The sequence below is a fragment of the Ictidomys tridecemlineatus genome, chromosome 8 (assembly GCF_052094955.1).
Source record: "Ictidomys tridecemlineatus isolate mIctTri1 chromosome 8, mIctTri1.hap1, whole genome shotgun sequence".
Taxonomy (NCBI): domain Eukaryota; kingdom Metazoa; phylum Chordata; class Mammalia; order Rodentia; family Sciuridae; genus Ictidomys; species Ictidomys tridecemlineatus.
Window position 1 is genome coordinate 43,464,394 of NC_135484.1, and position 26,358 is coordinate 43,490,751.

The following is a 26,358-nucleotide window of genomic DNA, read 5'->3' on the forward strand; positions in this document are numbered from 1 at the left end:
AACATAATATTTGCATGACTACAATATACAGTTAGAATAAAAATACCATATATGTTCCTTTAAAAAATGGCAGTATTTTCCTTCTGAAAAATTAGGTGCTTTCTCTCCTACATCCACAAAGATGTTTACACAGTTTGCTAATGCAAACTGTCATCCAGGCCCTGGGGAAGTTTAGTGAGGGGCATGTTAATTATCAGAAAGACATGTTTCACCCTTTATTTTGATTTTTTTAACAAATGTGAAATTTTTATAGGCAAAACATTTTAAAAGTTAACTAGCATTTACCAACATCAAAGTAAATATATTATTACGCAATCCTTTTTCCTTTTTTAAAAATCTCCCAGTGCCCAAACCTGTTTCTTCCATCCATTACAGAACCATAACCCAAGGGAAAAAATTACCACGCTGCTTCTGGCTGCTGGTTTTCAGCTCTTGTTGCTGTAACTCTGAAGGACACGTCTGGATCATGGCCATCATTCCTCATTACTTCATTTAGGCCTTGTTATTTTGACAGTAACCGGACAGTGATTTGCTTTACCATGCATCACTTGCATTTGTCTCCTACAATCATGTTTATGACATCAGGACTTATTATTGACGAGATAGTACGTAGTCTATTTAGTTTGTAAATGTCAGAGGTTTCTGCCGTGATTTATTTAGGAAACGGTAAAGGTCACTTCAAACACTGCTTATTTTGAGAATCAGGCTCACATTTTCCCATTAAGATTAATTAATGTAATTCTAGGCTTTCTGCAATAAGGAAGTTGCATATTTCAATACTTAACAATATGGCCCTCATAGCTTGAATGAGAAGTCAATATTTAAGGCTGGCTTAGAATAATTTTGGTTTTCTTGTCAGTTGTTTATTGAGTGCAAGATACTTTGTAGGGGCAAGTGTGGACTGGGAGACATAATGGGCCTGGTTTCTGTTCTCTTGGGTCATGATCTTGTAGGAATGGCAGAAAACAGTTCTACCACATTGTGAAAATACAAGTGTGTAAAATGTGTGTTATCACAAAACTTGTGACAGAGAACCTAGTGGGGACATCAGGGAAGGCTTCTCTGAGGAAGTGTCCTATATATGAAGTATGTGCATTTTGGGCAGAAGTCCTGAAGTGGGATGGAGCCTGATATTTTTGAGGAAGGGCCATACAGCAAGTGAATGGAAAGCAAGTGGAACAAGACTGATAATACAGAGAAGATTGAGAGCTTGTAGGAGGCTTCTTGGTCTTCAGAAACACAGAATTGAAGGGCTTCAAGTAATTGGTCAGGATTTCTGCAACATTAGTGTGGGGAATAGATTGGAGTGGTATTGCTGGTAGAGCCTACTGCACTTGGTGGCAAGGTTCTGTATCTTTCTTGTTCAGTGTAGTAAGAGTTACATAGAGCTATGGAGCACTACCATGGCTGAGGAACTGAATTTTCTATTGAATATAAATACATTTCAGTAGACATAGCACACACTACCAGAATGAAAGCAGGAAATAAAGTAATTGCACATTTCAGAGGCAGAAGAAGTAGGAAGTAGTGGTGGCTTGAGCCAGGAAGGTACTGGTGAGGAGAGGGGAGGGTAAATGGATTCAAGAGATAGGTGGGAAGTAAAATTTAGAGTTTGGGAATTCATTGTGCATAGAAACAAAAGAGAGAAGTAGTAAAGAATGACTACTTGGTTTCTTTTTTGTAGTACCCAGGTCCTGGCATGCTAATTAAGCACTGGACCACTGGGCTATACTCTTAGCCCCATTGACTACCAGATTTCTAAGGGTATAGATGGGAGGATGGAGACCTGGACAGAAGATAAAGCTCAGGAGGAAAAGATAATGAATTCAGTATCTAGTCTCTTTGATTTTACATGCCCATATAGAATTCCAAGTGGAGTTGTTGGGAAGGCATCAGAACAGTTGCCCCCGGCCCTCTCTCCCTCTCTCCCTCTTTCCCCCCTCTCCCTCTCTCCCCCTCTCCCCCTCTTCCTCTCCCTATACTTACCCCCCTCTATGTATATGTATATATGTATGGTTTATTTTGTATAACTATGTCAACAATTTAAGGATCTTTTTTTAAAAATAAACAAGTTCTGAGTTATAAAACTTAAAAGGCTATCTTGTTTATCTCAAATTCTCTGAATTCTAGAAATGATGTTTTAAATAGGTTGCATTTTTTTGGTTTATAAACAAATATGCTTGAAAAATAAAAAAATATTAATTCAAGCCATAGGGAAAAAACATATATATGTCTTTGATATTCTATGATGTAGGCAGATCCTAAAATGAGGCCCTGTGTGGGTTGTGGAGTCAGATGGCATTGATCAGTGTTGTAGTCTCATTTAGCTTCTCTAAGCCTCAGTTTTCTTGCTTATAAACTCAAGATATGGGCCTACAGTTACAGGGGGTTGGTTGTTTTTCCAGTGTGTCGGGCATAATAAATGTCAGTGGAAATAGATTGTAAGAATGAAGCTTTAGGAGGAAATACTTCTGCTGCCATCTCTTCTTTCTTACTGTCCCCACCTCATCAGTTTTTAACCTTTCAGATTCACAGCACTAGAAAACTTATCAAATAAAATAATAATAATAATAATAATAATAATAATAATAAAAGGCAAGAGCCTAAGGAGTGTCTTGTTTTACTAGTCACTTCTTAAGATTTGCTCATACTCATAGGTTTGACAGAATTTTATATTATCCAGAAATAAAACAAATAAAAGTTTATTGAAATACATACTGTGAAGCATTTTTAATTTGGTATTTTTAACTAAATTTTTAGAATTAGGTATCATGACATATCTTTTATCATCATGTTTTCAGAACTACTCTGGTAATTATTAAGAGCATATCACATTAATTCACAGTCCATCTGCTTATTTCAGAATATCTGAAAATAAGAGATTTGTTGAAATTCAAATGTAACAAGCTGCCGTCGACACGGGGTTTTGCACCCTAGTTGCTAATGTGATTTCGCTGCATTATCTGAATTAAAAGCTGAGTCACTCTGAAATTCATTCCCCTCTTTTTTCAGATCATGTGTCAGTTGGAGGACTTGGAGACAGCTTTTATGAATATTTGCTCAAGGCATGGTTAATGTCTGACAAGAGAGATCTGGAAGCTAAGAAGATGTATTTTGATGCTATTCAGGTAACCTGATATTTAAATCATCTTCGCCACTCAGCTCTAACTTATAACTTGCATATTAATCAAGCTTTAATGAAAAAATGAAATACTACATGAGTGGGTTACGAAATTATTTCCTGTGAGGCAGAGTGCAGTGTCTGCCAATAGAATTGTAACAATAGTTATCATAGGTGATGTTCTTAGTTCTAATTTTTTTTTTTTGGTGTTTTGTTGTTGTTGTTGTTTGTTTGTTTGTTTTGGTGAGTTAAACCCAGGGCCTTGTGCATGCTAGGCAAGATATAGTTCTATCAACTGAGCTATATCTCCAGCCCCCATGTCCTTAGTTCTAATAGAGCAGTTGTAGGATTTTAGCATGGTTCAAACCTCACAAGCCATATGTCTAAAAAAGAGTCATGCATCACGTAACATTTCAGTTAGTGACAGACTATATATATGACAGTGAGCCCTGGAAATTATATTGCCTAATGACATCATAGCTTAGTTTGTACACTCCATGATATCCACACAATGAAATCACCTAACTGCACCTTGCTCAGAGTATATCCCCTCATTAAGAAAAGCAAGACTGTATTCTTTCTTCATGAATATGAGTTCCTTTTCTTGAGCTATATATTAAATTATGGGAGAAAATCTTGAATTCATACTCTGAAAATTGACTAAATTAAAATTGCCCAAGATTATAGATAATCTCAAAGCAAACGTGTTTCCACAGATAAATGGGCAGTACTGAAAAGAAATCTACACATAAAAATCTCAACAAACTGGTATTTAAGGAAAGCTCATTAAGAGCTTCAAAAATCATAATACAGGAGGAGTAAGAGGGAACCAGTACGTGTTAAACTGTGTACTGAGCAGTGTGATATGCAGGTGTTTTTAATGAAGTAAGGAGTTATAGTTTTCTTTCTCATAGTACTTTAAATATTCACCCAAATTTACAGATAAGGTTGTCGAGCCTCAGAGAGGTTATGTGACCACCAAATTCAAACCAAAATTTGTCAACATTTGCCCCTTTTTATTTTACCACTGTGGATTTATATGTGAATAAGAATCCCCATACTATATTTAAGGATTTATTTATAGGAAATAAGTTACTGAGATAAATTAGAAATTACTTAGTATAGTCTATAGGAGGTAGCTAGTAAAAAGTAAACTCAGAAACACTACCAATGAAACACAGGGAGAAAAATTAAAATAAGGTCAGAGTGTAACAGATTCAAGAAAAGAATTATTTTATATAAAATACTTGAACACGTACCCCAGTTTTCAGAAACAAAATTTTTAGCAGGATTGGGTCCCTTTGTGGTTAGGAATTGTGAATGGTTAATTCACATATATTCTTTAAATATTAATCGTTATCAAGATTTCTCAATAGTATTATTAAATTGTGACTAAATCCTCAGAAAATTGATCTTTTTCTTGACTGCTTAGAACTGTTCTTTTTTTTCAATTGATAGTATTAATTCATAGGAAAAAAATGTAAATGGCCACTAATGTAGCTGCTGTTCTAAATTTGGTCTCTCTGACAAGAGTTTTGGATGATTTTGACATAGGTGGATTTATTGTTTGCACATAAATGTAGTTTATATTTATAAATACTTTGATTAAATGGATTGAATATTCTATTGGTAGATCACTGGGAGCTTCACTAAGCAAAGCACATATAGTTAGTTACTCCATGTACAGGAATCATGAATACCTTAGCTAGAACTTTGGCCTTTATTTGGCTCAGCCTTTATTAAGGACATATGATGTACATCAGAAACAAATTAGGAGCCAGAGAGAAATAGAGACAAAAAATGAACTGGAAAAACTTTCATGGCAAAACTTTGTTCTTGGAGTTATTGTGTTTCCCATAGTTTGGTTTTCCAATTGTCATATATTTCAAAAGCCAATGTATTTCTCTGTTCCTCTCCACTAATTTCCATGGGTTTCTGTCACTTACAAGCAATGGGATCCTTATTAATAAACTGTCTTGAGAGGTTGTAAATAAATGCACACATTATTTTGCTTCTTAAAAAAAAGGGGGCTTCTCGATTATTAGGAAAAGATTTTTTATTTTTTATTAATTTAGTTATTTATTTTGAATCCAAGAAAGATTTATTTTCATATATATATATATATATATATATATATATATATATATATGACAACAGACTGTATTACAATTCTTATTACACATATAGAGTACAATTTTTCATATCTCTGGCTGTATACACAGTATATTCACAAAATTCATGTCTTTCATACCTGTACTTTGGATAATAATGATCATCACATTCTACCATCATTAATAACCCCATGCCCCCTCCCTTCCCCTCCAACCCCTCTGCCCTATCTAGAGTTCATCTATTCCTCCCATAGCTCCCACTAAGATTTATTTTCATAGTCAGCTGGGCTGGGAAGTTTGGTCTTAATGACTTTTTGTCAAACTTACCTGCCTCCCTCCTTCCCTCTCCTGTCCCTCCATCCCTCCCTCCTCCCTCCCCCCCATTTATTTTTCTCTCTTTCTTGTTTTGTCTCACTTTGTTGCGCAGCCAGGAAAAGCTTTTTAGATATACAGTACTACCTTTGGGTACTTTCAAAATTGAATTCCCCAAAAAGGAAATCATTGCTGAAATATTCTGTTTTGAGATGGTTAAGAGAATATAGTGGACAATGTAAACACTCATTATGTATGTATTTTTAAACAGTATGCTCGTTTGAAGTATCTCTTCTTTGTACAACACAAATCATGCTGTAAATACTTTTTATATTTTGTGGGAATAAATAAAAATAAAGAAATGATTGTCTTCTAACAAAAAAAAAATTGGGATATTGCCCATTGCCCATGTGGTCTTACCCTCATTTGGTAACACTAGAAAACTCCTTCCTAAAAAGTTTATTTTTCCTCCTTCTTATAGGATTTCAGGTTTTGTCTAGGGAATCCTTAATGTATTATAATTTCTACTATGTCATCTTCTAATTACCATACTGGCAGACATTTTAATTATTCTAATATTAAGGTGGCCCTCTTAAAATTAGAATCTTAAGATCTCAATATTCCAAGAAGGATGGCTTTAAAATATTCTTTTTAATATTTCCTTTCAGTTTCTGGAACTCTACCCATGCAACTTTAGTGTATTCTGTTTAGACAAATCATTACCAGGAAAATTCATTAAGAATACGTGAAGTCAAAGTGTTTCCTGTTTGTCTTAATAGCAAAAACATTTTCAACCCATTTCACATTTTCAACTTAGGGAGAAAAGGTAGAACAACTAAACTTCTGATTTTGAGAAGTACCAATGTCATATATGACAAAATTTCTTTCTGCTAAATTGTACTTTAAAAGATCATCATACATCTATAGTCCCAACTACTTGGGAATATGAGCCAGGAGGATCTCTGAGTCCAGGAGTTCAAGGCCAGCCTAGGGAACAGAGGAAGACCCTGTCCTTATTTAAAAAAAAAAAAAAAAAAAAATCACTATCAAGGGGAGGATGCCTTCCATTATCATTCGGATAGTTGAGTTTCTGAAGATATGGTTACTTAGTTTTAGCTTCCAGTGGATTCTGGAAACCATTTAATCCCAGAGGGATATGTTTTCTTTGGTTGGTTTAACAACAAAATACTTTGAGATTTCAGCAGGTTGTTCTGGCCCTGTTGAGAGGCCACTCTTAAGAATCTACATAGTGAATGATACCTGGACAGATGTTTTTCAAACATGGAAGGATTAAACCACAGAATAGGTAGTTCCTTTCTAATCAATTCTCCATAGCCTTAATATAAAAATTTATTAGAGTCACTAAAGACTATTTTTCATTCTTTCTTAAAATATTTTTTAAATTATAGATGGATACAACACCTTTATTTTGTTCATCTATTTATTTATTATTTATTAATTGTTCTTTCCAATTTATTTATTTTTTATTGATTTTTTAAAATAAATGACAGTGGAATGCATTACAATTCTTGTTATACTTATACAGCACAATTTTTCATATCTCTGGTTGTATATAAAGTATGTTGACACCAATTCGTGTCTTCTTACATGTACTTTGGATAATGATGTCTATCACATTCCACTATCCTTGCTAATCCCCTGCCCACTCCTTTTTCCTCTCACCCCTCTGCCCCATCTAGAATTCATCTATTCCTCCCATGCTCCCCCTCCTACCCCACTATGAGTCAGCTTCCTTATATCAGAGAAAACATTCGGCATTTTGGGGGGATTGGCTAACTTCACTTAGCATTATCTTCTCCAACGCCATCGAACCCAGTGCAAGGCAAGTGCTCTACCGCTAAGCCACAACCCCCCAGGACCAACTATTTTTCATTCTTTATACTTACTTACATTTTCCCATTTCCACACAAAACCATTGCTTTGAAGATCTTGGAACTTCATTAAAGTTTATTTTAGGGAGTGGCCTAGTTGGTCAGAATCCTGCCAAAAATAATATAGCACTTTATTCAGGATCTATAACAGGGTAATAATGTTTCTCTAATCTATGCTCAAAAGCTATTACTCTTGCCATGTAGAAAGAATAATTTCTTGGGTGATGAACAAGTATCTGCTTGAAGGACTTTATTGCAATTTGCGTTATGAAAAGTGTAAATAGCTAAGATGTTCAGTTGCATTAAATAAGAATGAAATATTAATGTAATAACTAAATCATCAATAAAATTAGCTTAACCACAGTTAATGAGCACAGTACCATGTTCATTTATTTTGTAACCATCTTGGTTTCATTTGTTTATTTCTAATAAAGGTAGAAAGATTTTATCTACTTGTGTATTCATTTTAATTCATTCTTCTCTATCTAGTATTCCCAAGTATGCTTCCTGAAAATCCTTCTTTGTGTTTGTGTTAAACCTCCTTTCATTTTATTTTATGTTTTAATTTTTTTATTTTTTTCCATATTTTTATCGATGATAGTTGTACATAATGATGGGATTTGTTGTTACATATTCATACATGCACACAATATAACAGTATAATTGGCCAGTATCACTCCCCAGAGCTTCCCACCTCTTTCCCCTTCTTCCACCCCTTGGTCCTTTTCCTCTATTGATCTCTCTTTCATTTTCATATTTTATTCCCCACCTCTCTTTTCCTTTTGCCTCTCTACTTTCTGTTAGAAAACATGGGGCTGGGGATGTGGCTCAAGCGGTAGCGCGCTCGCCTGGCATGCGTGCGGCCCGGGTTCAATCTTCAGCACCACATAACAAACAAAGATAGTGTGTCTGCTGAAAACTAAAAAATAAATATTAAAATTCTCTCTCTCTCTCTCTCTCTCTCTCTCTCTCTCTCTCTCTCTCTCTCTCAAAGAAAAAGAAAACATATCTCTTGACCTTCTGAGTTTTACTTATTTCACTTTACATAATGGTCTCTAGTTCCATTCATTTTCCTGCAAGTGGCATAATTTTTTTTATGGTGAAATAAAATGTCATTGGGTATGTATACCACATTTTTTTAATTCATCCATTGAAGGACACCCAGGTTGGTTACATAGTTTGGATACTGTGAATTGTTCTACTATAAACATGAGTATGCATGTGTCCCTGGGGCACGATGACTTTAATTCTTAACAATAAATACCAAGGAATAAAATCCTTCTTTTTTGATAGTAGTGATAAGTATAGACACAATCATGGCCTGTTTCCTTCTGTGATATAATGGAGGGAACACTTTCTGTTAGAGAAAATGGAAACTAATATAAACCAAATACTTTATTTTTGTTTTCTAAAATATAAGGATTATTATATTTCTCTGTCTAGATTTATTTCTATTTTCTTTTTTTCTTCATCTAGTTTTAAAAAATTTCATCAGTCCTTGAGCAGAAGTAAAATATATTTTCTAACTCACTTTTTAAAATTTTAAGTTGTTGATGGACCTTTATTTATTTATTAATTTTTATGTGGTGCTGAGAATCAAACCCAGTGCCTCACACATGCTAGGCAAGCACTCTACCACTGAGCCACAACCTTAGCCCCTTTCTTATTCATTTCTAATCAGTGTATTATAATTGTGGGTAATAGTAGGATTCATTATTCCATATTTGTACATGCATATAACAATTCGATCAATCTCATTCTTCAGTACCTTCCTTTGGTCTCTTCTCCTCCCTGTAAGTCATTTTTGTAAATGTTAGCATTTCTCTCATATTTAAAGATCTTTATTCTCTTTTAAAATTATCTACTTATTATACACTAAAGTGCTTTTCAGTAGAATGATTAGGAAAGAACTTGACTCAACAGTTACCACACTGGAGATATAAATGATGACAAATGACCTTTACCAAATGCCAATTTCAAACTGACTGCTTTATAAATACAATATTTCAGACTCCTCTCAGTAGATAGTATTATTCCCGTTATATGAATAAGAACACTGAGATTTAGAGCTATAATGAGCAAATTACCCACAGAGTTCAGAAGAGGTGTCCCGGCAAGAATTTGAAGCCAGTTAATCTAACCCTAGAATAGCCCCTCTTTGCATCTCGACTTTGCTACCTTTCCAGGTTGAAGGAAGGAAAGAAAGAGTAATGGCATCAGCCTAGATCCTATTAAAAGTATGCTTTATTCATCATCTCTAGTAAGACCTGGATTTTGAGGTGTTTCACCATTTGTGAACATAAAAATGCCAACTGTTTCTACCACACCAGGGGCCTGTCTTTGAGAAGGGGATGGATTTTGGGTTTTGAGGATAACATATTATATATTTGGTCACAGAACGAAACAAAATTGACATCATTGGCCCAACCATGTACATTCTAACTAATCAAACTAAAAAGGGCATTAGCTAGAAGAAGCACACCGAAAACAATGATGTAACATTTATGGTTAAATTGGATTTGTAACACCAAACTCAAACTATATGTCATTTTTTACTCATAGTATAATAATACTGTAGAATTTAGTATAAATTTGAGAAGACATTACACAATGTTAAAACAAGTGTTACTTTCAGGCCATTGAGACCCACTTAATCCGCAAGTCTAGCGGGGGACTGACTTACATCGCTGAATGGAAAGGGGGCCTCCTGGAACACAAGATGGGTCACCTTACCTGCTTTGCTGGAGGCATGTTTGCGCTTGGGGCAGATGGAGCACCTGAAGCCCTGTCCCAACACTACCTTGAACTCGGGGCTGAAATTGCACGTACCTGTCATGAATCTTATAACCGCACCTGTGAGTACATGTTATTCTTCATTTATAATCCATTCCCCCATTCCTTGAGTTCATTTTGGTAAGGAACTTTGTCATTGTAGTCATCAAAAGAATATCCCCTGGGCTTGGTGAAACAGATGACCACAATTAATGTCTTTATATGTTTACTCTAAAAGGCACTGCTTTTATACTTAAAAGCATATACCATTAGTTTGCCAAGTAACAAAAATCAAGGCCTAAAGACTAAGCCAGCCTAACTTACTGACCCTTGCTTTAGCTCAAAAACATTGAGTAAGGGTCTCTGACCCAGTACAAAAAGAAACCATTTTATAAGGCAGTATTAACACTTTCCACGTATCTTTCCCATAAAATAGACTATGAATCTGGCTGGCTTTCTTTTTAAAAACCATGAGCTTGAAGCATGAAGATTAAATAACTGGTCTTTTGTGACAAAAATGTCGGATTTCTTAGCCAATGAGTTTCCAGCTAACTTGTAAGGTGTATTATGGTGCCTTGTGCTCACCTAATGGATACTCAGTAAATGGGGGTCAAATGAAAAAAAAAATACAAAATTGTTACTATTTTATGAAGTTGATTCTTTTAGAAGACTAAATTTGGAAGTATATTGAATATTGTGCATCATATAATGTTTATAACTAATCCAAAAAAAATGATTGTTTAGGCAATCTGTCTTGAATGTTGTTAAGTATTTTCTAGTCCTATTGAAGTTATAGACACAAAGCATTGTACAAACAATTATCCTTGTTAACCTGTTGCATATCCTTTAGTTATGAAACTGGGACCAGAAGCTTTCAGATTTGATGGTGGTGTCGAAGCCATTGCTACAAGGCAAAATGAAAAATACTACATTTTACGACCAGAAGTGATTGAGACTTACATGTATATGTGGCGACTGACTCATGATCCGAAGTACAGGAAATGGGCGTGGGAAGCTGTAGAGGTGAGGCTTTAATTTGCATATTTCTTACAGATCAGTGTCTCAATGAAAAATGTTCACCAGTACCTATAAATGTGGCAACTCAACTTTTCTATGTAAAGCTTTCAACAGTTTTTTTTTTTTTTCATTTAGTACTGGATATTTCCAGTTAAGTCCCTCCCTCCCTTTGGCTTCAGTTTTGCTTTATAAAACAGTGATATAAGGATACTATTGTTAGACTGGGTAATGACAAAGATATGTAACATTACGTTCCCATAACTACAGAAAAAAAAAATGGTCACTTATTTCCAGAAAGGGTTGCTGGCAAGTTGGGGATATTCACGCCTGTTTTGTCTGTTTTAAGAAATTGCACAGATACATGTTTTTTTGAGTTGGTCTTGGGGCTTTAAATGATAGTATACACTTTTACTTCAGAGTAAATTAGCTACTTGGATTAACTTTTAGAAAGAATTTACAGCAGAAATACTTTGGCCAGGAATGGTAGTACTCGCCTATGATTCCCAACTATTTGGGAAGGCTGAGGCAAGAGGATGGCAAGTTTGAGGCCAGTCTGGGCAATTTGTGAAACCCTGTCTCAAAATAGAAAAATTACTTTGTCACAGAGTATTCCTTTACTATTCGCAGATATGTCTGAGTATCTGTAAACTTGTCATGTGTTCTTGTGTGTCATTTTAATTGTCTGTCATCTCCTGGGTCTTTTCCTGCTAAATATGGTGTATTTTCTTTCTAAACTAACCTATTGGACATTTTGTGTGCTAGAGGCCAGAGGAGGTGCCCTCCAGGATATGCATCAAACAATGTCTAATTTTAAAAGCTATTATTCTCAAAGAAGTGGGAGGAAATTCGGGGAATAAGAACAAGCAACTGCTTTAATTACAGTCTCATTCTCTAATGCTCTTTGTTAGACAGTCAGCTTTCTTTAAAAACTGTCCTTAGGAATAACTTCTCTCAGGAAATCTAAAATGAATACTGGCTTTGTGTGGAATTTAACTAATATCTTGGAAAGACTTTGATGAATCTTGCTTATTATCCTCTTCACTTACTGTGTCTTATCATGAATCATCAGTCATTTTAAGTAATAACATTTTAAGTAAAAAAATGCAAAGTTTTCTAATTGTGTTCATTCAGTAGTAATTCCAATTTCTTTAAATTCCTGTTTTATTTTTTCTCTGAAAAAAATGTGTTTAAATTGAAGTTCACCTAAGCTTTAGTGATAGGGAATTATTTGGTCTTGAATTTACCAGCAACTGAATTATGAATTTAAGTCACATCTTATACTTCATCAAATCTAATACATTATAATTTGTAAAAAAAAAAAAAAGAATCATTATTTAATATGCCGTTAAGAAAGAGCAAGCAACACTACCAATTACAACATGACACACAAGTTTATAGAAGTTAAAATGTGAGAAATGTTTGAAAGAGATGTAATCAAAAATGGGAGGAAATAGATCTCTGTTGCTAGCTGGGCAGGAAGCTTTGGTTTGCTTGATTCTTCAAGGGACTTGTTTGTGCAATAAAAAGGTTGGTTTGGGTGTTAGGATTTTTATCTCATATCAGCTCTTTAGTATAACATAAGATGCAAAAGTGTTTCCCCATAACATAACACAGGATTCCCCCTGTTTTTGCTTCCAGTAACTTCTGCTGGAACTTGAGATATAATGGTGAGCAAGAAGCCTTAGAAGGCATGGCAGCACTTGCTTTTTTTCTGTGATACATCCCTTTGGTCTTCTGTTCCAGCAGCAGCCCCTGCAGACAGTACCCCTGTAACCTGGCAGCTCCAGACTCAAGCAGCCAGTGCTTCTGAGCTGTTTTTGACCTAGACTCAGTCTGGCTGCCTAGACCTGAAAGACTACATCTGGAAACCATGTTAGAGAAGGAGGAAGAATTTTTTTCCTAAGCAGCTGACTGTCTGGGTTAGATGGGGATGTTAGCCCCAGAAGCAGCCTTCAACCAATAAGGTTTTAATGTTTATGGATAACTGTCCTGGGCTTCCTTCTTTAAAAAATAATTACATGATGTACAAGATCCTGGGTTCAATCCCCAGCACCACAAAAAAAATAAAAAGAATTCTGCAATATTAGTTTCTCGGAGGGTTTTCCAGCAAGAGTGAGCCCCTACCCCATATATTTCATTTGCTCTACTCCTGTCCCTGTTTCACTCTCTCCACTCACTTCCTGATATCACTTCCTCAACTTCCTGTTTCCAACCTTGTCTCATCTTCCATTTTTAAGGGATCCAAATTAAAACATAGGGAGTCACCTAGTTTGTGTTTCTACTCAACGACGACTCCTTGCCATGTCTTTGCCAGATGACTATTCCTCATCAACTCAAGAAGTCTGCAACAAAGGAGAATGTACTACCTGATAAAGTAATTCATTCTGGTTTTGAATGGCTGAAGGTGTTAAATATTTGCTCCTCTGAAGCCAGTTTACACTGTTCTGAGCTATGGGTTGGGGGAAGGGGTGGACTCTCTTCTACATCTCAGTTGCTTCATTATCTGAAAACAGCACATTCTGCCATCTCTTTACTTTCTTATCCATTCTCTGTGTTCTGGTTTCCAACTGTGGTCCTTCAAATCTGTGAAAAAATGTCCCTCAGCCTGAAGTCAATTGTTCTTTTAGTCCATTTACAAACCCTTGGCCAATCCTGAAATTATGGTCAAACAACGTTATCTATTCTAGCTACCATTGAGACATCTCTTAAGCTCAGTACCTGTTTGGGTTTACTCTTCTTTCACTTTGTGAAGAACCATTCTTCTATCTTCCAAATACTCTTTTCCCAGCCTTCTGTCACTGACACACTTCATAAATCTGATTTGCATGTCTTAATTAAATATCTTAATAACAATGTCAAATAAGATATGAAAAAGTATGTAATACAGCAGGAAAACCCTGGAGACATCCTCCACAGTGAACAGAAATCCACTAATCAAGGTGTCCAAGCTTTTGTGAACTCACAAAAGTAACAGAAGTAACTTCCAAATGATATTTCTTTTGCTTTTTTCTCAGTATCATAATAAACTATATTACATTTCTTGCAATTTAACATCTGACAACTTACAGATGAGCTTTATCAGGAATTAATTATCCATGCACATGCATGTAAATTACGAAGTCATGTCTGCTGGTCTGTAGTAGAGGATAAAGCCTAAGTAAGGGCCAAGTGCAGTAGTGCTCGTCTGTAATCCCAGCGGCTCAGGAGGCTGAGACAGGAAGATCCTGAGTTCAAAGCCAGCCTCAGCAAAAGTGAGGCACTAAGCAACTCAGTGAGACCCTGTCTTTAAATAAAATACAAAAAGAGGCTGAAGATGTGGCTCAGTGGCTGAGTGCCACTGAGTTCAATCCCCTAAGTAAGGCTTTTTCTTTTCTTTCTTTCCTTCTGTTTTTTTTTTTTTTTTCTTTCTCCAGATATTTTTCTGTAGTCACCTGAACCTAACCCTTTCCATGTGGTCATTCTGACTCTCAATGATTTCGCTTTCCTCTTCCTGATTCTGCCTCCCCAGGCTCAGTCCCAGTTTCCAAAGTCTTTTTTTTTTTTTATTGTTGGTTGTTCAAAACATTACATAGTTCTTGACATATCATATTTCACACTTTGATTCAAGTGGGTTATGAACTCCCATTTTTACCCCGTATACAGATTGCAGAATCACATCAGTTACCCTTCCATTGATTTACATATTGACATACTCATGTCTGTTGTATTCTGCTGTCTTTCCTATCCTCTACTATCCCCCCTCCCCTTCCCTCCCCTCCCCTCTTCTCTCTCTACCCCCTCTACTATAATTCATTTCTCCCCCTTGTATTATTTTTCCCTTTCCCCTCACTTCCTCTTGTATGTAATTTTACCAAAACAGGCGGGTGGACCAATGGTACAGAATAGAGGACACAGAAACCAATCCACAAAACTACAACTATCTTATATTTGATAAAGGGGCTAAAAGCATACAATGGAGGAAGGATAGCATCTTCAACAAATGGTGCTAGGAAAACTGGAAATCCATATGCATCAAAATGAAACTGAATCCCTTTCTCTCGCCATGCACAAAAGTTAACTCAAAATGGATCAAGGAGCTTGACATCAAATCAGAGACACGGCGTCTGATAGAAGAAAAAGTTGGCTATGATCTACATACTGTGGGGTCGGGCTCCAAATTCCTCAATAGGACACCCATAGCACAAGAGTTAATAACTAGAATCAACAAATGGGACTTAATCAAATTAAAAAGTTTTTTCTCAGCAAAAGAAACAATAAGAGAGGTAAATAGGGAGCCTACATCCTGGAAACAAATCTTTACTCCTCACACTTCAGATAGAGCCCTAATATCCAGAGTATACAAAGAACTCAAAAAATTAGACAATAAGATAACAAATAACCCAATCAACAAATGGGCCAAGGACCTGAACAGACACTTCTCAGAGGAGGACATACAATCAATCAACAAGTACATGAAAAAATGCTCAACTTCGCTAGCAGTCAGAGAAATGCAAATCCAAAGTCTTTTTGATATATTCATGCACTTGGATTCTCTGTTTTCTGCCCCTGAGTTTAAACCCAACTCTAGCAGACAGCCTTAGCAGCATTATTTTTTTTTTTAATCTCCATGGATTAGTTATTCATCTAATCTGGTCAATGAGAGAAAGTGCTCTGTCTTCACAATCATGGTTTCTGACTTAGGATTTAACTGATGCTGCTTGCTGTTTTTTTACCATGCCCCTCCAAACCCAAAATATGGTAACTTGGGGTCAAATTTGTCTTTTGTATTTTGTTCAGAGATTTAGCCATCTTCCTATATCCCCTTCTCTGTGATTAGCACATCCAAGCCACATATGGTTACCAATAATATAATCATTTACACAACATCCAGGTGATCCCTGTGCCAAAAGCCTGAGTCCCTGCAGCAGACTACAGAACCCATGATCTGGTCACACTGTGCTGAGGCACAAGACTGCTTCCCCTGTTGAGATATGGGTTCAATCTGGCTTGTGATGGAGGCCCAGGAAAGCTCCTTGTCCCCAGCTTCACATTCGTAAACCTTGAAATTTAGACTTTTGATATGAAGGTATCTCATCTCTTCAAAGTTAAGAATGCCTCTTTTGCATTTTCTCTTTTTAAAAATTATTTTTAATTTACTTAAAAGCTTCAAAAACTGAAAAATTGCAAGGCTACTTTGACACTGGCACTTCTTCACCTTGTCTTATTCTTACTTATTCTTATAAGCCTGTGCTGATAAGATGCCCATTACCTGATCAGGGAACCTCTGAGGCCAAGTTAGGAAATGCAGAACCGAGGATTTGCTCTCCCCCTCACCCCCAAAGTTGACTGTGTTCTTGATTCTGTGAGGACTATGGGGGAAAAAGAGTGAACAGGGTGAACTGGAAAGAAAGGCGTCTGAACATTGTCTGCAACCCAAAGCATCTATTTTCTTCACAAATGAAGGAACTTAAATATCTATAAACAAGAAGAAGGCTGTTTATCATGCCTGGCTCTCTCATTAGCTGATCACCAAGGAAATTCAAGGGAACAACCCAGAAAAGTCTTTATGGTTGAAAGAGTTTTAAGGAAATATCTGGAAACAGGGATTCATTATGGTATGTAATAAGCTTGCCACTTTCTTTTAAATCCTGATTTTTTTTTTCCTTTACAAATAATTTTTGGCCTATTCCATGTATCTGATATTTGGCTTTTTATCAAAAAGTTCTTTTCTCGGGAAAAAAAAAAAGGAATGATGGAAAAAAGAAAAAGGACCTAAGAATTTCCATCTTCAGTCTTATCTCTGATTTGTCTTATTGTCTGGATCTTAGAATGTAATTGAAGCATCTTCTTAGGTTGATTATTCCTTTTTCTGGAGGATTTTAAAAGTACCAAATCATGAGAAATTTTCTTTCTTTATTCATATAACCTACTAATTAGATTTTCTTTAACCTAATAATTAAATGCTTTTCCTCATGGACTCACATTCTTTCTTCTCTGCAACCAAGATGTGAAAAAATCGATACCCTCATTATCAGTGTCTAAAGACAGAAACTGAGCTCTTGGTGCAGCGTCCCTTCTCATGAGCAGCAAGGGCTGCTCCTTGTCTTCTCTTTCCTTTTTTCTGGATCCTTATTCTTAGAGCCTTATTTTCTTCCAAAACCCTTTTCTAGCCAAGGAATTTTTTTAAATTAATATGGCAAACCCAATCTGTGCTTTAAAAAAAATAGTATATAACTATACATGTAAAAGAGAGAGGGATAGGGGAGGGAGGTACAGAGTCATTCAAGGAAACTAAAAGATAAAATAAAAATGACATGGGATACTAACAGTAAGTTTTTTTATTTCATAATAAATATTAAAGTTTTAGTTTTAAACTTTGTTATTTGTCTGCATAGTCTAGAACCAAATTTCAGAAAGCAATTTTTGTGCAATGGGAATTTTTGTTTTACCATATAATTGATAGAATTAATAGGATGTAGTGAACAGAAAATAACTTGCCTAAAGGGAAATACGCTTGGGTATCTAGCAAAACCAGCAGTGTCATCTCAAAGTCCAAACAGCACAAAATATGATTCAAAGTGAATTGAAATTTAAACATAAGATCTGAAAAAAATAAAACTCACAGAAGAAAACATTGGGGAGAAAGCTCCCTGACATTGGTCTTGAATTTTTCTTTTTTTCTTCAATTTGACACTGGGGCAAAGGCAACAAAAGCAAAATAAAACACGTGGGCCTACAGCAGATTAAAAAGTTTCCATACAGCAAAGGAGATAATCAACTAAGTGAAAAAGTGACCTAGAGAAAATATTTTTAGCCATATGTAGGATTTGCATCAAGGGTAGACCACATTTATAATGGGTAACATAGGATGATAGCTCTCTTAGTTTGTGTAGGTACACTCTTAGTGTTCATACAACAATGATATCATCTAACAGTGCAGTTCTTAGAACATATTCCCATTATTAATTGAGACTTTACTGTATTTGACAAGGATATAATATCCAAAATCTATAAGGAATTCATACAACAATAATGAAAACGTAATAATTCAATTAAAAGTGGTCAAAGGACTGAATAGACATTTGTCCAAAGAAGATGTACAAATAGCCAACAGATATATGAAAAGAAGTTCAATATCATTAATGATTGGGGAAATAAATCAAAATTATAGTAAGAATCTACCTTGTTCCTATTATTGGCTACTATCAAAAAATTTAAAATAACTAGTGTTCTCAGTAATGTGGACAAAAGAAAACCCCTCTTCATTTTGGTGACACGTTGGTATGACCATCATGAAAAACAGTATGAAGTTTCCTCAAAAAATTAAAAATAAAACTACTGTAAAATCCAGTCTACTTCTAGGTATATACTTCTAGGAAATCAGAGATATCTGTACTCTCACATTCATTGATTCGCAAAAGCCAAAATATTGAAACAGCCCATCATATTGAAACAGTGTCCATCAGCATATTGAAACAGCCCAACATATTGAAACAGTGTCGATCAACAGATGAATAAATAAAATGTGGTATATATATATATATATATATATATATATATACACAATGGAATATTATACAGTCTTAATAAAAAGAGAGAGAGAAGGGAAATACTGCCATTTGCAAGAACATGCATGAACCTGGGAGACATTATGCTAAGCAGAATTAGCTAGTCACAAAAAGACAAATACTGTATGATACCACTTCTATGTAGAACCTAAAAAAAAAAAAAAAAAAAAAAAACCAGAAGCAGAAAGCACAGTGGTAGTTACAAAGAACTGAAGGGTAGAGAAGAAAGGGAGATATTGATCAATTGGTCAAATGTTACAAAATTTCATTATAGGGTGAATAAGTTGTAGAGATCCAATGTATAGTATGATAACTATAACAATAATGTATCAATGGATTTCAGGTATTCTCACCACCACACACACAACAATAAACAAGTGTGTGATACGTGGTAGACATGTTGATTTGCTTGATTGTGGTAGTCATTTCACAATGTGTAGATACATCAAAATATCACATTGTACATCTTAAATATATGCAACTCATATTTGTCAATCACACATCCATAAAGTTGGAAGAGGGTGTATATTTTAGAAATAGTTACCAGCCCCATTTTTCTCATGGCCTTCCATTTTGTTCTTCTAACCCTGTCATCATTATCATTAATTAGCACCCTACAATCAATTTTTTAAAGAAATAAGATGTTGACTACAGTAGCAGCTGTTTGGGGTCCAGTGCACTTTCTCAACTAGTGGTTTATAATCCCGGTTGACATCAATAATCTTTCTGAACCAGGAATCAACAAATTTATTTTGTAAGACCCAGAGAGTACTGTTTGGGACCATACAGTCCCTGTTGCAACTCTTATTTTGTACTACAACCTGCCATTTATCCTGTGGTCTTTAGTTTGCCAAATCCTACTCTAGACCATAGGACAAAATGGTGAAAATAAGTGAAAAATTATTCTAAAACTAATGAAAGTGTTTCTCATTAGATAAGATATATTGCCCATATGTCCTTTGACTTTTCATATTTTATTTATATTTCTGCGTAATGGTTTTTAATTTTTTTCCCCTGAAACTGTTAACAAGCTTTCATTTAATCTGAATCTTTGTTTTATCAGAATTTAACAACTTAATAATATAATTTATTGACAATCATTTACTGAATTTTCCCCTTCTTCTCATAATTCAGGCCCTGGAAAATCACTGCAGAGTGAAGGGAGGCTATTCAGGCTTAAGGGATGTTTATTTCATTTACGAAACTTATGATGACGTGCAGCAGAGTTTCTTCCTGGCAGAGACACTAAAGTAAGTAAAAATCATTCTAAAACTATATGACTGATGTGCCTGACAGAACTTCTTTGTAGGCGTCTTTAGTGAACACTAATTCAAAATGTCATTCCACACACGACAGTGATTGCTTACAGGTGTGTTTCCAGTCATTCCAAAGTTCAGTGACTTGAGACTGCTTTGTGTGATTTCGTAGACTAACACCCAAGGACAGAGTAAATTACTCCCTATTAATGAGGATATCCCCCACAGTTCTGATAGGCTTGACTTGTCCAGGATGCTTCACAAGATGAGTACAGACGCTGAGGGGGTTTTCACTGTGTCTTTGTGGTTTTACAGCCTGACATGGTCTCTTGGGGCTCAATATACTCACATTTTTTTCTCTCCAGATATTTGTACTTAATTTTTTCTGATGACGATCTTCTTCCACTGGAGCACTGGATCTTCAATACTGAGGCACATCTTCTTCCTATACTCCGTGAAGATAAAAAGGAAGTTGAAGTCAAAGAGAAATAAAAATATATTTTATATTTTACTCTGCTTCATTCCCTTCACTGCATACCTTAATAATTTCTTTTATGGTATCCAGGCACATGATAAACTTTTATCAATAGGTCTGTGATTATTCTAAGTTCTAAAATTGTTTTGCAGTCTTTTATGTTTATTATCATAGGCATAAATGGACCTAAATTTCTTATTCCTTTATTATCTAGCCAGTAGATCCACACGTTTTGTTTGTATTTTTTTTTCTCTCTTAAGTAACCTCTTATCTCTGGAGTTCATAAAATTGTGATATTATTTTCATTAAATTAATAGAAAGGTATACCAATGACCTCTTAATTACAATTTGATTTGACTGCAAAACTTTTTCCTCCTCTATGAGGAGATGATATCGCTTTAAGCTGTAATGTTTTGCCATGTTGCAAAAAGCCATAATAATAAATTAAATATTAAAAAAAGCTTTTTCCTTTTTGATTTTATGTTAATCTGGTTTGTCTATCCACCAGAGACAGATCTTATAACTGTGACAGCCTCCTTATGCGGGTCTATCGTTCTTTGATAGAATGTCTTCTAAAATACTCATTCACATTGTAATTCAAATTAGAAAGTCATCCCAGAAGAATCATCTCATGTTGACCTCATTTCATGGGAACTGCAATTCCAATTGCAGTATATTTTTGTTGGTTAATTATATTAGTGTTTCCTGAGTTATGATTTTTTTTTCTTTACTTTTAATGCCCTGTGTCATCTTTCTGGATCGTGTATTGCTTGATTTCTTCCATACCACATAGCAAGGTGAGCTCTGCTATTAATGAATTATACTTTTTTAAAGGGAAACAATTCAACTATTAATGTTCTAGCTTTTGCTTTTAACTGAATATGTAAAGAAATTTGGTTTTGAAAGAAAGGGTGAGAATTTCGTGTACCTATTAGTTCATTTGTTTACCTTTCGTTTTTTAATTTTTCTCTTAAGAAGAAAGAATTCCATTCTGCTGAAAAGACATGAAAATGGCCCTTTCTCAAATGTAGTAAATTTCTTCATTTCAGTTTATAAAAGTAGGAATGACTTCGTGAAGGAAGCTTTGCCAATTTGTCTATTCACTGTCCATTAAGGAAAATTTAATAAACTCTTAGTCAAATAAGAATATTGTGTATCTACTATGGCTAAGTTCTATGTAAAGATTCCAACTTAGAAGCAACATATAGGAAAGGACACTCTCAATTCCCCAAATTTGATCTGCAGCAGATCAAAATAATTATATATTTCTTATAAACTTTAAGTGTTGAAACATGAATGGTTTTCTCAAGAACAGAATTTGGTGACATCTTTGTGTTTTCTTATCATATTGGCACGGTGAGTGGGCTAATGTGATGATGCACAACTAAGGTACAAAGGCTTTGACCATCTAAATTTTCAGTTTCAATGATCAGGTAAATCAGTACAACCCCATGGATTAGGCTGAAGCATGTGACATTGCTGCATTTGTAGTTTAAAAACTCTAATATCAGCAATTTCATCTAACTCCAACCTAGTATTTTTAAGAGAATTATTTTCTTAATTATCAATAGACAATAGTCTTAGCTAATTCAGCTTTTGAAAGTGTTTCCAAAGATTTCCTTTGTCTTACAAAACCACCTTTTATTTTCTTTCAATGTTGCACTTTAGTATATGTCAAAGAACAAATTAGTGAAATTAGTAAATTAAAAAGATTCTTTAGCGCATCATTATGACCACATAAATGTGCCTCTGTGACCCAAAATAACTTCCCATGTCTTCAGCCTGCCTACTGAAATGAGTGGATAACAAAAGTTCTTTTTTCCAAAAACTTTAAGGTAAAATATTAAAAATCACTGCCAAAATTAGGCCATATGTATTTAGATTATAATTTTCACATCACTGTCCTTGGATCAACCGTTTAAATAATTTTTTTCATTTCAATTTTATTTGAAGAAACACGCATATTTCTGCAGCAGATAGGATATTAAAATCAGGTTGTGTGTACGCACACTACACTGTACCTTTTGTGTCCTTGTTTAAGTAGACAAGAATCTGTACTCCATGTTGCTGTGCCAGTGGCAAGAAGTGTTTTCAGTTCTAGAACTTGGATTTTTTTAACAGAAGATCCAAAGCACCAAAAATGTATACAAGGGATTAATACTATAATAATGTAATTTAATTAAAATTATACTTTGTGTTACTTTAAACAACTGAAGTCTCTAGGTAGACACTGTCCTTCATTCATTCCCAACAAAATTGTGCAGTTGAATTTATATATGTATTCACATCCTTAAAAGATGAACAATTAAAATAACACTTAATTTTGTGTTTATGCAATATGTTTTTGATATATTTTGTGCACTTAATAGTACACATGTAAGTTGTATGCCAATTTACAGAACTCAATGACTTCTTTATCATGACTTTTTCATGTGTATTACCCACTTTTTACATTGTTTTTGATTTGTACATAAATCCATTCTGTCATATACAACTTTATATAAATCTCTAATGTTATGGGAAGCATAATAGATTGACACATAATTTTTAAAAGTTATATTTGTAAGATTTCTCTATTGTGAATAAAGTCTTTTAATATATCTCCTCCTGTATTATATTTTTTCCTTTTAACTAAGTTTTCATATGCTAGGGGTGAATGTATACAGTTGCAAACAGAAATTAGATCCTAATAGCAATTTTGTAAAATACCTAGAAAATCTTTGCAAGGAAATATTTCCCATTAAAAACTTTACACTGCAAATTATTTTGTGTACATGGCCTTTGGCTAATCATGTTCCTTTATTAAGAGTCTAAGGTAGGTTCAATACCAGGACATGCAGGGCAGAGGCAGGGATTAGTGTCAAAAATGGCATAAAGTCTAATGCATGCTCTTAAGTTTGCACTCCAAGGACATCAGTCTAATCCACCCCACCCCTAAAACAAGACAAAACATCAAGTAGTTGTGTTATGTTACAAGTTAAATTCTGCTGTACAAATTCAGAGGTGAGAGAGGTTCATAACTTTGGGGTGTTCAGAGAGGCTTAGTAGAAAACAACTTGGGCCACAGGAGGGCCTCCAGGAACTTTTGAAAAAAGCCTAGGTTTTAAATTTTTATTTCTTTTTTGGGGGGGAATGAATCCAGGGCCTCTTACCCACTGAGCCACATCCTCAGATCATTTTTATATTTTATTTACAGACAGGGTCTCACTGAGTTACTTAGGGCCTCGAAAAGTTGCTGAGGCTGGCTTTGAACTTGCAATCCTCCTTCCTCAGCCATCCAAGATTCTGGGATTACAGGCAAGCACCACCATGCCTTGCTCTAGGTTTTATAATTTTATTTTGTACTTTTTTTTCAGACATTTTGGTTGCAGTTCTTGCCACCTAGAACTCTCTTTCTCCAATGTAGTATAGCTTATTCTTTTAGGTAGCTAGTCAGCCAGGAGTGAGTGAGCAGGAATAAGATAAGGAAGGCCCACTGGAAACCATGGGGAGCCTTATCTAACACATAAGCACCTGGAAGATGAGGGCCTGATATGTTAAAGCCTCCCTCCAGCTAGTTACATGTCCTCCTGAGGAAAAACCATTGTTCCAAGATCAGGTCACCGACTAAGTGTCCTGGACCCTCCCTATCACCAAAACTATCACCGCCCCCCATTCAGTTGGGAAACTGAAAGAAGAGCCCCAGATCATGTACACTCACAAGACACTAATTCAAAACAAAACTGTAAGTAAATAGCAGAAAGATCAGTAGAGTAGCGGGAAGGAAACAGGGAGGGAGGACTGTGGCAGAAAAGGAAGTGATGGGGACTGAATTAGAACAAAATCATATTCCATGCTTTTATAATTATGTCAAAATGAATCTTAGGTACAACTAAAAAGAACCAATACCAAAAGGGGAAAAAAAAAAAAAAGCTTGCTGAGGGTTATTCAAAGGGTAATAAATGGATTTAAGGGGCAGGAAATTGAGGCAAAAACAGGGACTCAATTCCTCTCTGCACCACACCATTGGTCTTTGCATTGGTCCATGCAGTTTCTATGCTGTCAGTCCGAAGGCAGACTTGGGTGGAACTCTGGAACTGCCCTGGGACCCCCCAATAAAACTGGAGGGTATACTGTCCCTTCCCTCTCAGAGAGGACCCACTCCCTCTCTTCAGGGCGTCCTCTCTTCTCCTTTCCTATCACTTCTAATGAACTCATGTCTGTTACTCTGAAGGACATGTCTGAAATCTTTGTGGACTGTGATTGTAAGCATCAGGGTGAAGAGGGGGATCTCCACGCTGCCTCGATTGTAATGATTTCCTTACCTCTTTCAGGTCCGTCTTCAACAGTCGCCTTTTCAGAGTGGTTTCTTTGACAAATCAATATACAATTTCCCACAACCCTTTTTCCTTTGCCCTATTTTATTTTCTACTTAGCATTGCTATATGATGTATTTACCTCCTCACTTGTTTATCGCCTGTCTCACCTCGTATTTAGTGTTTAAGCCTCATGGGAACAAAGACTTTATTTGCCCCCTACCACCACCAACATCTTTTTATTTCCAGTGCTTCCACAGTACCGCAGAGTACCGCAGAACCTAGCACATGGTAGTGATAGGGCACAGACAGATGTGAGTGGCAGGTACAGGAGGTCACAGGAATAATTCTATAAAATGGGCCTATTGTGTTCACCCCCCTCATGCTTTCATTTTTAAAAAGCAATTTTCCTACAGCCCTGCTGGCTTAAGCCCACAGGATATGTTACGTTCCTCAGCAAACTCCATGTTATCTGCAGGAGAAATGCAGGCCCAGAAACACCAATGACCAGAAGAACACAAGTTACTCTGGAGGGAGTAAGGGGAACTTTTGTGACCCTTACACAGACCAGATCCTGGAACTCGGGAGATAAGGATAATTCTCCCTAACCATAAAATTTGTAAGAACAGGTTCTGATTAACGTTGGTCAGCATGAGCCAAAGTGACCCACTTAGAGTGGTCATGGCAGCAAGGACTTGAAAGTCTGATGTGATCCTGCTCTCAGTCAAAAGTGAAAAGGTCAACCTGGGCAGGACTCTAGAAGTTTCTCTGTGACTCCCAATAAAACTAGAGGGCAGAGACACACCATCCCTTTCCTCTTTCATTTTCCCCATCCCCTCTAATACACTCATGCCTGTTACTCTGACCGACATGTCTGAAATCTTTCTGACTTCATTGCAAGAATGCAGGTAGAAAGGGAACCTTCATACTGCCTCAGTTTCCCAAAAGGCCCCAGCCTTGTAGCAGTTTGGTGAATGAATGCATGAATGAATGAGAATGATTTATATTCAGAGACTTTGCTACAAATACTTGCAAATATCTTCATCAGCAGTTTTCTATGTTAAAGTAAATTCATATTTGGGACTGGAATCAACTTTCAACTGATTTTTTTTAAAACACATATCATTAAGGTATAACTGTGTAAAATAAAAATTTAAAAAAGAAATTATAAAGTAAATCATGGTTCCTCCCATATAGGGTTTTTCAGTGTTTTTGTTTAAATAACCGACTCTTATTTTGTATGACTGAATCTCACAATCTCTGCCTCATATAGAAATTTAAAAAAAAAAAAAAACTTGATGTCATCAAGCAAAATAACAGTTTTCCACCTAACAAAAAGTTAGTCAAATGGGAACTTTCTAGATTCAACTATTTGTAACACATACAGCATTAGTTGTGTTTTCTCTGCTGATGACAAACTTATTAAAATTTATTCTAAGCTTGTTTTTTATTTATACTAAGCATCAGCTATTCCTACAGAAATGGCAACTTGGCAGCCAATATATCTAATTTCTGATAATGATATGTAGACAGTTATTTTGAATTTTAAGAAAAATTAGC

General features: G+C 35.5%; 1 protein-coding gene across 3 annotated transcripts in view; it reads left to right on the forward strand.

Moving 5' to 3' along the window:
• The window catches only part of Man1a1 (mannosidase alpha class 1A member 1), a 169,685-nt gene extending 146,582 nt beyond the window's left edge, over positions 1-23,103 (forward strand). For all 3 annotated transcript variants that reach the window (XM_078019317.1, XM_078019319.1, XM_078019318.1), the window contains exons 9-13: positions 3,013-3,128; positions 10,072-10,291; positions 11,059-11,231; positions 19,907-20,022; positions 20,394-23,103. In XM_078019317.1, the coding sequence (XP_077875443.1) occupies positions 3,013-3,128; positions 10,072-10,291; positions 11,059-11,231; positions 19,907-20,022; positions 20,394-20,520 (752 nt within the window). In that variant the 3' untranslated portion in view covers positions 20,521-23,103. The remainder of the gene's footprint in view (positions 1-3,012; positions 3,129-10,071; positions 10,292-11,058; positions 11,232-19,906; positions 20,023-20,393) is intronic.
• Positions 23,104-26,358: the final 3,255 nt, after the last annotated feature.